The 13,274-nt window shown below is 35.4% G+C and overlaps 1 protein-coding gene across 2 annotated transcripts in view; it reads right to left on the bottom strand.

Annotated features, from left to right (window-relative positions):
• Positions 1-4,250: 4,250 nt before the first annotated feature.
• The window catches only part of LOC309501470 (prolyl 4-hydroxylase subunit alpha-2-like), a 30,850-nt gene continuing 21,826 nt past the window's right edge, over positions 4,251-13,274 (bottom strand). Inside the window, exons 1-14 of one of the 2 annotated variants that reach the window (XM_082173594.1) lie at positions 10,684-11,261; positions 10,246-10,342; positions 9,910-10,061; positions 9,628-9,747; positions 9,319-9,540; positions 9,087-9,232; positions 8,816-8,992; positions 8,340-8,392; positions 8,037-8,130; positions 7,621-7,671; positions 5,659-5,697; positions 5,462-5,530; positions 5,291-5,384; positions 4,251-5,174 (exon numbers count right to left, since the gene is read on the bottom strand). In XM_082173594.1, the coding sequence (XP_082029720.1) occupies positions 5,110-5,174; positions 5,291-5,384; positions 5,462-5,530; positions 5,659-5,697; positions 7,621-7,671; positions 8,037-8,130; positions 8,340-8,392; positions 8,816-8,992; positions 9,087-9,232; positions 9,319-9,540; positions 9,628-9,747; positions 9,910-10,061; positions 10,246-10,342; positions 10,684-10,765 (1,461 nt within the window). In that variant the 5' untranslated portion in view covers positions 10,766-11,261 and the 3' untranslated portion in view covers positions 4,251-5,109. Of the gene's footprint in view, positions 5,175-5,290; positions 5,385-5,461; positions 5,531-5,658; positions 5,698-7,620; positions 7,672-8,036; positions 8,131-8,339; positions 8,393-8,815; positions 8,993-9,086; positions 9,233-9,318; positions 9,541-9,627; positions 9,748-9,909; positions 10,062-10,245; positions 10,343-10,683; positions 11,262-13,274 lie in introns of those variants that run through there. The other variant, XM_082173593.1, reaches the window with a different exon arrangement.

Here is a 13,274-nt window from a genome sequence, read left to right as displayed (position 1 = left end):
AAAATAGCATTGCATATAATCTTCACTGAATTAAATAAATATTAATCATTATTAACGTTACAAAAGCTATTCAGAGCAGTGATTGATTTCCTTGTTTTTGTTATTTAATTAACAGTATACACACAGACAGCAGGAATATTAAGGCTTCTGTCACTTTACATATTTCTGATACTGTACACATGCGTTGTCTTTCTGGACTCTTTACATTTACTTAAAGGGATAGTTCACTTTGAAATACATTTTTGGTATGTTTTAGCTTACCTCAAGGGCATCCAAGATGTAGGTGTCTTTTTTTCCGCAGTAGTTTCAATTTTGAATTTTTTAGGTCAAACCGTTCTTGTCTGTCAGTCATATAATGCAGGTCTATGGTCACTGTCTCAAAGAGCATGCACAGAGTCCAAATTAAAACAATTCCCCGTCGTCCAAATTAAACAATTCCCCATCGTAAGTACACATTTGACACTAGATGTCGCCTTAAAGACATTCGTTCCAATGAACTGCCGTAGACAAGGCGACATCTAGTGTGTATATATCTATGCACCAGTCTGCGTACACGTCAGATCAGATCACTTGGACATGGCTGTGTATAAGTGGTAAAAACGATATAAATACTGTTCGTTTTCTCACACAAACCGCTCGTTTCGTGTCTTAGGCCATCAATGTGTACTTACGATGGGGAATTGTTTAATTTGGACGACGGGGAATTGTTTTAATTTGGACTCTGTGCATGCTCTTTGAGACAGTGACCATAGACCTGCATTATATGACTGACAGACAAGAACGGTTTGACCTAAAAATATCAAAATTGAAACTACTGCGGAAAAAAAGACACCTACATCTTGGATGCCCTTGAGGTAAGCTAAAACATACCAAAAATTTATTTCAAAGTGAACTATCCCTTTAAGACATAACCTACTATGTTTGCTAGGATACTTGCCAAGATTGGCTTGTTGACATCATTTTTGTGAATTTGTCTGTTCAAGACAATATTTGTGCGCTGCCTTAGACGCGGCTTTCCATGTGCGTGCTTCAGATGAATCTTTTCAGAGCGTGTGCCTAAGTTTGTGTTCGTTGTTTGACAAATCTGTTTTTAAGTGTTTTGTTGCTTAGCGGAAAATGTAACTTCTTTTTTTTTTCAGAATACAGCATATTTACCTTTCTCTGCCTTTCCCTCTAAAAGTGTCACTGCTGACCTTTGAAACAATCAAATATTGCTTATTTGAGATGTCACTAATTTAAGCAAATAGCAATGCAAATTTGATTCTGTTTTTAACAGTGACTTTTTCTTTCTTTCTTTGTGTGCTGCATGTTTGTTTGTGGACAGCTGTGCAGTCAGTTTCTCATCCCCTTCTGCTGCCATACAGTTTCCCCAAACCCCTCCCCTTTCCTCAGGCACATCCAATCCAAAGGCAATTTTCCCTCTTTTCTGGACCGCCTTCTTCAGTGACTAACCTATCAGAACTCTCCTGTCAGTCACCGGTCAACTCCAGCCTGCAGTTCACCCAGACTTTAAACTGGCCAGTCAAAAGCAGCACAGAGTGGCCTTTCAACCGAGTCATGGGATTACAAGAGAGGATTCAAAGTGGAGCACAAGACAAAAACTTACTTTTTTTCTTTTTTTCCTGAGACCATGCATTAGAAGGTTAATTATTGGTTTTTATCATAATTATCTCTCTTTTTTTTCTTTAAAAAAAAAAGTTTATACATTCTCATTGGATAGTTGACAGCAAAGCACTTTATATATTTGACAGTATACCTTCATCCTCTCCTTGGGTCATTCTGACCCAAAATTCATGTTCTTTTAATAAAAAAAAAATTGTTCATCAGAGTGGCACAAGACCTTGTCAGGTTTGTCACACTTGAAATTGAAATATACACACAAAAAATGGTCTGATTCAAGATTTTTTTTGTGGTTGTTATAAAAATTGTAACAAATCCTTCCCTAGCAGGTCAATTTTACCCCTATAGGAATGAATGGGAAATTGGGATAACGTTTTTTTTATAAAAGTAATAGGGCCAATCATTTGCTCCATAGAGCTTTAGTAGTCATGAAATGCCATTTTCATTGAGTTTTTTTTTTCCCCGCACAAGGTCAGCAGACACCCAATGCATGCTTTTTTTAAACGGAATTTTGCATGTGCTGCAGTTATTTTGTATTTAAAGAATAAGCTTATTGTTGATTTCATCATTGTTAAAATATAGTAATGTAGAGATCAAAATAATAAACAAAAAATCTTTAAAAAATTGCATTCAAATTTATATAAGCTTTCTGCTTCGGGATATTTTTACTCTTGAGGAAAGGATGTGTAATTCAGACACGAAGAGACTATAAAGGTTAAACAAAGTATGATTAAACAATTTGTCAGCGTCACCTTTGTTACTGTTACGAATCTGGTTGGTCTGCACTTCCGGTTGGTCACCACCAGAGGTCGCCCACTCAAAGCATGGACTCTTGCACTTCACTACAATCCCCATCATTCATTGCATTGATGACACACAGCTGATTCCACTAATCACGCTCACACCTGAGAACTATCACACACTATCTTGGACTTTCTTTCCCTGTGGCCGAGTATTGCATAGCGTTTAGCACTCACCAAGTGTTAGCCTCTCTACAGAGCCCATCCCGTTATCTTAGTCTTGCCTTGTCCTGTCCTTTGTGTTTTCCTGTGTTCTGATTCTTGCCCGTGTTTCCTGGATTAACCCTTAGCCTAGCCCTTTGGACTCTGTTTGCACCTTATTTGGACTATTGCTGTTTATTATCTCTCGTTGCCTTGCCCCTGTTGGATATTGTTTGCCGATCATCTACCCACGCTTGCCCTAAGGATTACTCTGTCATGCCTCTGCCATACCTGTTTGCTGTTTATTGACCCTGCCTGTATGATGACCATGTTTTGGAATAAAGCCTTGCAGTTGCAGATGTTCGCCCCGTTACAGTTACCCCAAATATGAATTATAGGTTTAAGGAACTTCTATGCAAACAACAGAAGTTTCTTAGTAGACCTATACCTAACACATTTTAAAGCAGCCAGGTTACAAATTATTTTAAGTTGAATCAGCTAGTTTATTTTTAAAGTGTACTTTGAAATTGGAGAAAGGGCAAGTTATTGAAACTAATTTGGGCAAATTAATTAAGTTGTATAATTCCAAAATGCTGAACCTGAAAAAAATGATAAATGCAGCATCACTTAGGCTAACTCGTGATTGAAACTGATATTTCACAAGGGGGAAAAGGAAAATATATCATAAATAAAATCTATGAAATAAAATCAGAGGCTTAACTGATCTGACATCAGAGCCCAACCTTCATGTGTCATACACAAGAGTTACAGATGAAATAACTAACCAAATGTGAGCAACCAAATTCTGCATTCTGAAGTTTGTTTGTTTGAGAATTGACCAAGACATTCATTGTATTCATCCAAATATTAAGTGTAAAGCTTTGCTACAAATAGCCTATCTTTGTATCTTCATTGGACAGAATGTATGATCATGTGATACAGGCTATTATAGGCTCATATATATAAAACATGTTTGTAAATGGGGCTTAATTCAAACATCCCGACACGCAAAGTGAAGCATTCACGTGACTGGAAAGAAAGTGAAGCTTCGTTTTTCGTTAATCACGTGTTTCTCTGAAAACAATACGCGCTCCATCACTGAGATTCCTAAGAAATTGCGATGCGAACTCGATACGCGCTTTGAAGCTTCAGTGTCATATGTAACATCGCTACTTCATCGTCTTCATGTGTCAGACATGAGTCACATACTATGTGTGTACTAATTCTGACCCTCTTATTATCATGTGATCACTAAGATTTCTTCGGGACAAACCATTTTAGGAAATGCATAATAACATCTAATTGTTATTTTCCTCGTCATTTTTTTCTTCAGAATACAGCATATGTCCCCTTTTCTGCTTTCTATTACCCTTCTATTGACAGAGCTAGGTAAGAGTGTCACTGCTGACCTTGGAACAATCAAATATTGCTTATGAGATCATCACTGATTTGAGCACTGAAAATGTAGGCCTACATCTCTTTTCTGCATGTGAATGTTTGTTGAAAGTGGACCACACAACAAAAACTTTGACAAAGACAAATGTATGTCCTGAGGCAACTTATCAGAAGTTTTATTACTGTGTTGTTTTTTTTGTTTTTGTTTTTTTTTTGGTCCTCATTGGCAGGTTGAGTGCATGGGGCACTTTATATATTTGAAACAATTACGATAAAGAGACAAAAAATCTAAAGTAATGTATGTCAAAACAATTTAATTGAGTCTTAAGAAACTGTCTGAAAACACAGTTAAAAAAAAAAAAAATTATTTTACATTATTTTATTTATTTTACATTATATTACATTTGAACATTAGAATAAATAAATAAAAAGATAAATCAGCAATAGCAACAAATGCATTCAGTGCAATTCGTGAATTCATAATAGAGCGGACAACCAACCTAAAGGTCATATAAATATTAAACCACTTGATTAGGAAAAGAGCAACTTACAAATTACTTTTTAAAATATGATAAATTTATTCTTAATAGTTGGTCTTTAAATTTTTTGCAAAATTATAATTGTTGGTATATTGTGTGTGAGAGTTGAGGTATACAATATTGACAGTATTGAGTTGTTCTCAACATGTGAGGTTGTCCTTAAAAACAATCCAGTTTCAGACTTCATATATGCCTGCCAGTCTTCCAGCACAACATTCACAACTACACATACCACAAAACTTGTAAAACATGTGAATCGTCATTCCAGCACAGACGGAAGAATAAACGTCAAATTAAGCTTATACAACTGCAGAGAACAAGCGTCTCATCTACAGGAATAACGCACTTACTGGCTAGGATTGATCCACTCAGGTAATGTGATTATTCATTGATATATTGTTGAAACTTAATTTTACTCTATTGCACTTGTTTTATTTTATTGTATATTACAGTTATTTTTAACATTACTGCCACCAGACAGTAGTAAATAGATGATACAATATATAAGTATGTTACAGATCTATTTTATAAAAACGTACGATCCATAATAAATATAACAGATACTTCTATAGTACAGATAAACTTCATATGATTTTACATGGTCACAGTGCCTTTCACTCTGACAAAGAACAGGGTCTCCTGAACTCCTGTCCAAACTCATGGATCCATTTAGTAGCCACTGAAAAGACACCAGAAAAAACTATAGCTCATGTCATGTGAAATTGAATGAAATTTTGTCTGATTAGCAGATTTGTTTATAGATTATTGAAGATACAAGATTAAATAAAAACCTACACCATTTGTTACCCACTAACACAGGGCATCCAGCATGCAGTGTATCCAAATCCACTCTGCCATTCTTTAGGTTGTACCAAAACACGGCTGAACCCTTCAAAAGCAGAGGATGGATGCATGAATTTTACTTATATTATTCTAATATACCGCATAGATCAGTGAATTGTTTACCTTTTTTGGCTTCAATGCAACTCCAACTTCAGGAAACACAGTGTCGCCCCCTATCTCCACATCACTCATCTACAGCAAGAGCACATTATTGTTCATAATGACTGTATAAAACAGGTCATATGAAAAGTGCCTTTTTAATTCTTGTAAGCTTATAATATTTACAATTCCATTTGCATTAATCAGTGGCCAAGACTTACATAAATTAAGAACGTAGCAGTCCTTCCATTCTCCCCATCCTGTGGGATCAAACTTAAGTTATCTTACATTGATTTGATGGGTCAACATGTAATCAAGCTCTCATTGACAGTTTGAGGTCCTAAAGACAAACAAGCATTTTCAAACAATGGGTTCTCTCTGGGTTAAGGACCGCATCACTTTAAGTATACACTTGAAGAGAGATTTCACACTTTGATTTACAACATAAATTACCCACAGACATAAACGTGAGTTTTAAAAATATAAATTAATTACCACAACATTTTGTTTAATAACAAACCATAAGTTCTCAATTTTGATGAACAGTGGGTAATGTCTTGCTGGTTGAGAATTTTACCATAATGTCTGACCAACATGACTCCTAGCCGGTATTTTGACTTTTAGGGTTGTGGTTGTTTGGGAGTGGACTTTAGACATGGGACCAATCAAATGGCAGCCTCATAAAAAGGAATTCACTTGTTAAAGGATTAGTTCACCCCAAAATGAAAATTTCCTAATAATTTACTCACCCCAATGCCATCCAAGATATCCATGTCTTTCTTTCCTCAGTGGGAGAGAAATTATGTTTTTTGAGGAAAACTTTCTGGATTTTTCTTCTAACAATGGACTTCATTGGTTACCATCGTTTTTAAGTCCAAATCAATGCAGTTTCAAAAGTCTTTGAAGTGTTTAAACGGGCTGTACGCGATCACAGCTGAAGAAGAGGTTGTTATCTAGCAAAACGATAGGTCATTTAAAAAAAATTTTTTTAAGAATTTATAGACTTTTTACCTTCAATAGTTCGGATTGAGCTGATCAACAAACGGACAGGGAACTACGTCATCACGTTGAAAGGTCACGCCGGCGCCGGCAGAAGGTCCTGCCCCACTATTTACAATGCGACCGTATGTAGGAGGATAATTCAAATAGTATTGTTTGCTATTATATATATAGTAATAGTATTCAGTGAATATGAATATGAATAACATTCTGATGAATATGAATAGTAGTTCAAATAGTATTGCCGGCGCCGGCGTGACCTTTCAACGTGATGACGTAGTTCCCTGTCCGTTTGTTGATCAGCTCAATCCGAACTATTGAAGGTAAAAAGTATATAAATTATTTTTACATTTTTTTAAAATGACCTATCGTTTTGCTAGATAACAACCTCTTCTTCAGCTGTGATCGCGTACAGCCCGTTTAAACACTTCAAAGACTTTTGAAACTGCATTGATTTGGAATTAAAAAACGATGGTAACCAATGAAGTCCATTGTTAGAAGAAAAATCCAGAAATGTTTTCCTCAAAAAATATAATTTCTCTCCCACTGAGGAAAGAAAGACATGGATATCTTGGATGGCATTGGGGTGAGTAAATTATTAGGAAATTTTCATTTTGGGGTGAACTAATCCTTTAAGTCTGAAGTCACGTCTCACCGTTTCCGGGTCCAAACACTCTATCAGATGCCAAAAGCAAACAAACAGTGCTAACATACACAGTGTGCTGTAAAACAACTGAAAAATCATGTAAAATCCTAACCTTTATCTCCAAACTGAAATCTAATGACCAGTGATTCATCTTTTATGAATCATTGAAATATTGGTGTCTGGGAATAAATAGTGTTCACAAACAGCTGTTAAGATAGTATTCTCAATTGAAAGGGGATTGAGGCTTTGACCAGGAAACAGCATTCATTACACCATGACAGTCAGAATTTAACATAACACTGAACACAACATGTGTAACATCTGGCTATACAGGTACGATACAGGACTGTTTTGTGACTGAAACATATATTTGCAAGTGAAATGTGTGAAAGAAAAAACAAAAGATCAGGGGTAATGGGAAAGTCTCTTGAAGTAATGATGACCATAGACCTTATTTAACTCCAGAGGGAATCCATGGCAAATATGAGGTTGGCCTACAAATTTATGTAATGGCTTTATTTTAGTAAAGATATCTTACCAATGCGTCATAATGTGGTTCAAATCTGCCACCAATCCCATAATTCTGAACCTGGAAAATGATTGCACCATTTTTTAAATGAAAATCTCAGGTAAAACACCTACAGTAATACTTCACAGGGAAAATACAAGTTTAAATATAAAATGGTTATATAAAAATGTAACTTAATATCAGTCCTCAAAGCTCTTAGGCGCTCTGGCAAATGTTACAAAATAACCAGACTAAACCAATGTTGCCTTAGAGTCTGAAAATTATTTAGTATTCTATATATTTTGAGTGCAAGAAAGTGTGACCAAGCTAGCTGCAAGACAGGCTTTGCAAAGCTTTGTTAAACTAGGACAGAGTTGTCCATATAAATATATATATATATGCTGCCTGTGCATGAACAGGTGATTTCTTTCTTACTGTGACCGTACATGTAGATCTTCAGCTGATTCCACTGAGAGTCCTGTGATGTCTGCAATATTCTGACTGATACGAGCAACAGTGTTGTCTTCCTCTAGAAAAACACTGAAAACAAGGGAATGATTTCAGTAACATTTATGCTAACAGATTGAACCATTTTGTAAACAGTTTCCATTTTTCTTCCCACAACAAGTGTGAAACCAAAATGGTAAATTAGTTTAATAAAATAAATAATATAATATAACATTAATGCACTATATATATGACTTTAATATATATCATTTTCATTTTGGGTGAATATAAAAGAATATCACCTTTGAGAAGTACGGTCCTTTGTGACTCCCTGTCTAGTCTTAGACCTAGAAAGCTAAAGTAGGCCACACAAGGGAAATTGAACATCAAATATAAATATGAATAAATAGGAAGCACACAATTCATTACAATATCAATACATTTCATTGCATTGAGATTTGTCTTCACTATCAAACAAGGGTGCCTAATTCTGTTCCTGGAGATCTACCTTCCTGCAAAGTTCAGCCCCTGATTAAACACACCTGAACCAGCTAAGATCCTGAGGATCAGGGTTGAATCTCAACTTTGTTCCTAGATTTCCAGGAACAGGATTGGGCACCCCAGCTATAGAAATAATTTGCCAAACCACATTTTAATAAAAGAATATCGACATACTTTTACCCATTGAATAGCACTATCAAAACTGTTAACAAGACATTAGATCCTAATAGTGACAATTACATACTTTAATGTTTGTGTGTGTGTTTTAGATATTCACTTGATGTCTGGAGATATTCTTCAGGATCTCTATCTCTCTGTCTGATATAATGTCATGATATCTGATGATGCGAGGCTCGTCCCACTCCACTTCCTCTTTCACTGGTGCGTACATCAGTCTGGGGTTTCCTCCACCTGTGCTGTACCTACAGGACAGCGCCCTCTGCCTCTTGGAGGTCTGATTTGATAAATTATAATAGACTCAAAGCTTCACATTGAGTGTTTGTAAGTTCATGTTAAATGATGATTTAAATTGTAAACACTGCACTTGCCCTCTCGTCAACCTCTCCTCTGCACAGTGCCTCGTAGGAGTTATTTGACTCTGTGTTCAGCGTGAATATGTCAGGATTTGAGTTTCTCTTGTAGCGAAGGTGTTTGTAAAGGCTCAGCTCTACTTGGACTTCATCATTAGTTGGATCTGAGGAAAAGAAGTTTGACTTCCATAGTCCCGCAACCTCACATATAAAAATATTAGTATTAAACTTCATGTCACTGTGACCATACCCAGATTTAGAAGCCGTTGGCCGAAGTAGATTGCCACAGGTAGGCTGCCAAAATGATAGGCTGATGAACTAAGGAAACGCAGCAACTCTTCCTCAGTAGTGGTTGAGTATTCTGTTAATCCCTCCAGACTGTACAGAAACCAGAGAAAGGCATGCTGGAATTTGTGCTCCTCATAAGCGACCAACCCCATATGGAAAGCTTCATCTGCATTTAGAGATGTTTCTGAGAAACGCGAAATGAAAGCATCAATCAGATTGGAACTTATTTTGAAACTAAAAAAGTGAGACAGCATTGGTTCAGACATTTCACCCTTTGTGATGTTGTGTGGATAGAGTTTGTAGAATTCTTGCAGTCTGATCAGTTCTGAAGCGGCATCATACAAGTCCTCAGCCTCGGGGATATTTGAATAATCCAGCAATTTCTGATACGCTACAAGATTTTCAAACACAAGAACAGATCCATAAACAATGGAAAGGTTTAATAAAATAGCTTGAAACCTTTTATCATAATTCACCTTAATCTCTAGATTTTTATTTCTATGAATAATTAATAATTAATGATGAAACATGTCTCAGTCAAAGAACTTAATACCTTCATAAAGACTCAATTGAGTGTATTTGACAATAGTCAACCATTCACTTCTCACTCGTCTGAGGAGTTTGTAAGCTGCCACAGGGTCTCTCAGGGTTTTCTCAGGGTTATCAGGGTCAAAGTATGTGCGTAGTTGAAGAACCAGAAGAGTACTGGATTGAAGTTCATAAAAAAATGTGGGGTTAATTAAATAAATGTATTAATAAAAAATTTTTTTTATCTAAAAACACATGCCTGCAAGATTGTTAAATAAACAACTGGTTTCATCAGGTTATTGCTGTAAATTGAAAATATTTGAATAAAAAATGCTTTAGGGAATAATGAAAGTGTTTTTACCTCTTCATTCTCTCTACATTCTTTTCTTCAGCATCGATGTACAGACTGAAGCTTTTCAGAAGGTCTTCCTCCTCCTCGAAAAGCTGTGCAACTTTATCTATAAATAATTATATTTGCACTTAATTGTTTATATATAATTATATAAAATACAGACCATCCATAATGACATCTTTATTATAAAAAGAAACCAAAGAGAAAGTTAATAATTGTTTAGTCATTAATGGAATCAAAAAGTGAAAGTTCGATTGTAAATCTCATATGTATGAAGATGTAATTATGTATAAAGCTATGATCAAAAGTGTCTCAAATGAATAAATAAAATCAGCACAACAGTGTAAAAACATTAGAGAAGTATGAACAAAACACTAAAATGATGGTTAAAAAGGAATACATTTAAATAAATGAATTGATATTAAATTGAATTCAAATGAATAATACCTGTTGATGAAAAGATTTCATCTCCAGTAGTAAAGACAATCCATGAAAACAGCACAAATACTGTCAGTTCCTTTATGGTCATTATCAGACCTTCAGTTCCCCAAAACACCAAAAACTTGTGTATGTATCTTGAAGTGAACTAGCGGAGCTTAAATACAGACTGTTCACGTGGATCCTTTTAAAAACACACCTGTATTACATCACCTGTCCGCATTTTGCAATTTCCCAGTACTGCAATCGGAGACCAAAAAACGAAAGTGAAATAAAATTTGTGACAGTCATAATGCTCCAAAAATAACATTTCGTTTTTTTGTATGTAAATTAGATGTACATTCACAAAAAGGTATAATGGTGCAATAATCGTGATAGAAGTGGAAATGCATCCTAATTATTTTCAAGGTCCTGGGTCTTCTCTGATGTCCCCTAATAACTGGAAAAACATTAATGTGTCCTTTTAATTGTTTTAATTTAACACTGCATACACAATTGGCATAGCCTACTTTTACGTTAAACTTTTAAGTTACAGTAAGTGAATACATGATGTTAGCTAATTGATTTGTATTATAGAACTGTATATTTCTGCCATATAGACATTGCTCTGACACAGTCACCTCTGATAACAGATTACTCTTAATTGTAATGTAGAAACATGCATGTTCTGTAAAACTGCTTTAAAACAATATGCATTGTGAAAAAAGTGCGATGCAAATAAATATGAATTAAATTGTATTATTTGTAGACAATCCTTTGTCTGTTTGCTGTGTAATAATTTTTTAGACTTATTTGAAATGAGTTGCTTTCCGAAAAGTCTGTCAGAACTAGTCTGGCCAGTCCTTTAATGGTTTCACAAACAAATCCCACATCTCATGTTTGTGAGGTTGACATATCAACAAAATATTTTCATAAGAATGCTGCATTACACAACCACTTCTACATCACATGTAAGTGTGACTAATGCAGAAACTAAAAGTACACAATTAATTATTATCAACATACTATGTGTTATTGTGCTCATGGTTTATGATTATGTTCAGTATTTCTTGATATTATAGATGTGAATAAAAATCTTATGATTTCTGAAGTGGATCAAAATTACACACACAGTGTGTGCGTGTGTATTTTATATTGTGTGTGTATAATGTCTTGCGTATTATGACGTTGAAGCATGTTGACACATGACACTTGACAGCCTTGTTTCCTCCCTGTGGACTTCACCTAAAAATCAAGAGGAGGGAGACCGATCATATCTTATACCACAATAAAATGTAAATCTTTCTAACTGTAACTCAACAAAAACATTCATGTTAAATCACACTGATTCCAGCACTACTGAACTCTGAAAAGAACACTACTGAAAAGAATATCAATATATTATATTGATATGCAATAATCAATATAAAGAATATCAATCAATCTCTGTGTATTTCATTCAGCTTTCAGACACTATTGGATTTGTAGCTCAAAATTTAATGTCAATGTCATGGGTTTGTTTCTCAGCAGGGAAAACAAAAATGTATACAATGTTGAATACAATAGGCTAAGTTCCTTTGGATAAAAGTGTCTGCCAAATGTTATAAATGTAAATGAATGTAAACGAATTTCACAAACAATAACATGAATTCAATTGTAAATATATAACCTTCTATACCCTATAAAATTATTAGCAGGAGCACATTTCTAGTTTGTTGATGATTAAGAGGTTTCTTACAGACGGGGCTGTGGGGAAACATAAGAAGGGAATTCTGGGAAAATAGAAGCAGACTAAATCCATATAGATTCAGTTGCAATATGAGTATAGATAAAACGAATTTGAGTAAACACTATTAGTAGATTTTCCAGATGAAACACGGTGGCATCCAATAACTCCAACAACAGGTGCCACTAAAATGCTTTTGTAGTAAATAAACTCTTTTGTTTCTGTTGTCCGCGGGAACGACGTCACTTTGGCGCCAAATCATACGGAGTAAAGCGTGCGGAAGAAAACTTTCATAACACAAATATATATATATATATATTAAAATATATTCTGGATTTACTCAGTATCAGCAGTGCAAGACATCAACAATGCAGTGAAGCATAGCGTGAGTGTGTCCTGCTCTTTTTTCCGTGTTGATGATAAACTGCAATGTCTGATTTTTACGCAAGACCGTGTTTTTACTCTTTAATTCTTTAAATGTTTGAAAGGTGTTACCCACTTACAGGGCCCTATCTTGCACCCAGCGCAATTGACTTTGTACACCGACGCTTTTCCCTCCACAGAAGCACGTCGGTTAACTAAGAAATACACTTGTGCTCCCGGGGGTGGTTCAGCGCAAAGTGGAGGCGTGTTCCGGCGCAAACGTTCCCTGGTGCTATTTTGCAGGTTTAGAAAACAATTGCGCCAGTAACCAGGAAAAACTAGTTTAAAGTCAGTGGCGCGTTGCGCATGTTATTCATATGCTATTTTAAGAGCGCATGCTTGGCCATAATCAATGTAGCGTGTGCACAACGCGCATACACTTTGATTCTCTCATCTACACAGAAGCAGCAGTTTTCATTTTTGCAAATCATACATTATTACGATAGATAGATAGATAGATAGATAGATAGAT

Source organism: Leuciscus leuciscus (genome assembly GCF_965113295.1).
Source record: "Leuciscus leuciscus genome assembly, chromosome: 6".
NCBI lineage: Eukaryota > Metazoa > Chordata > Actinopteri > Cypriniformes > Leuciscidae > Leuciscus > Leuciscus leuciscus.
Note: the sequence above shows the minus strand (reverse complement) of the source record. Positions and strands in the feature narration are given on the sequence as shown.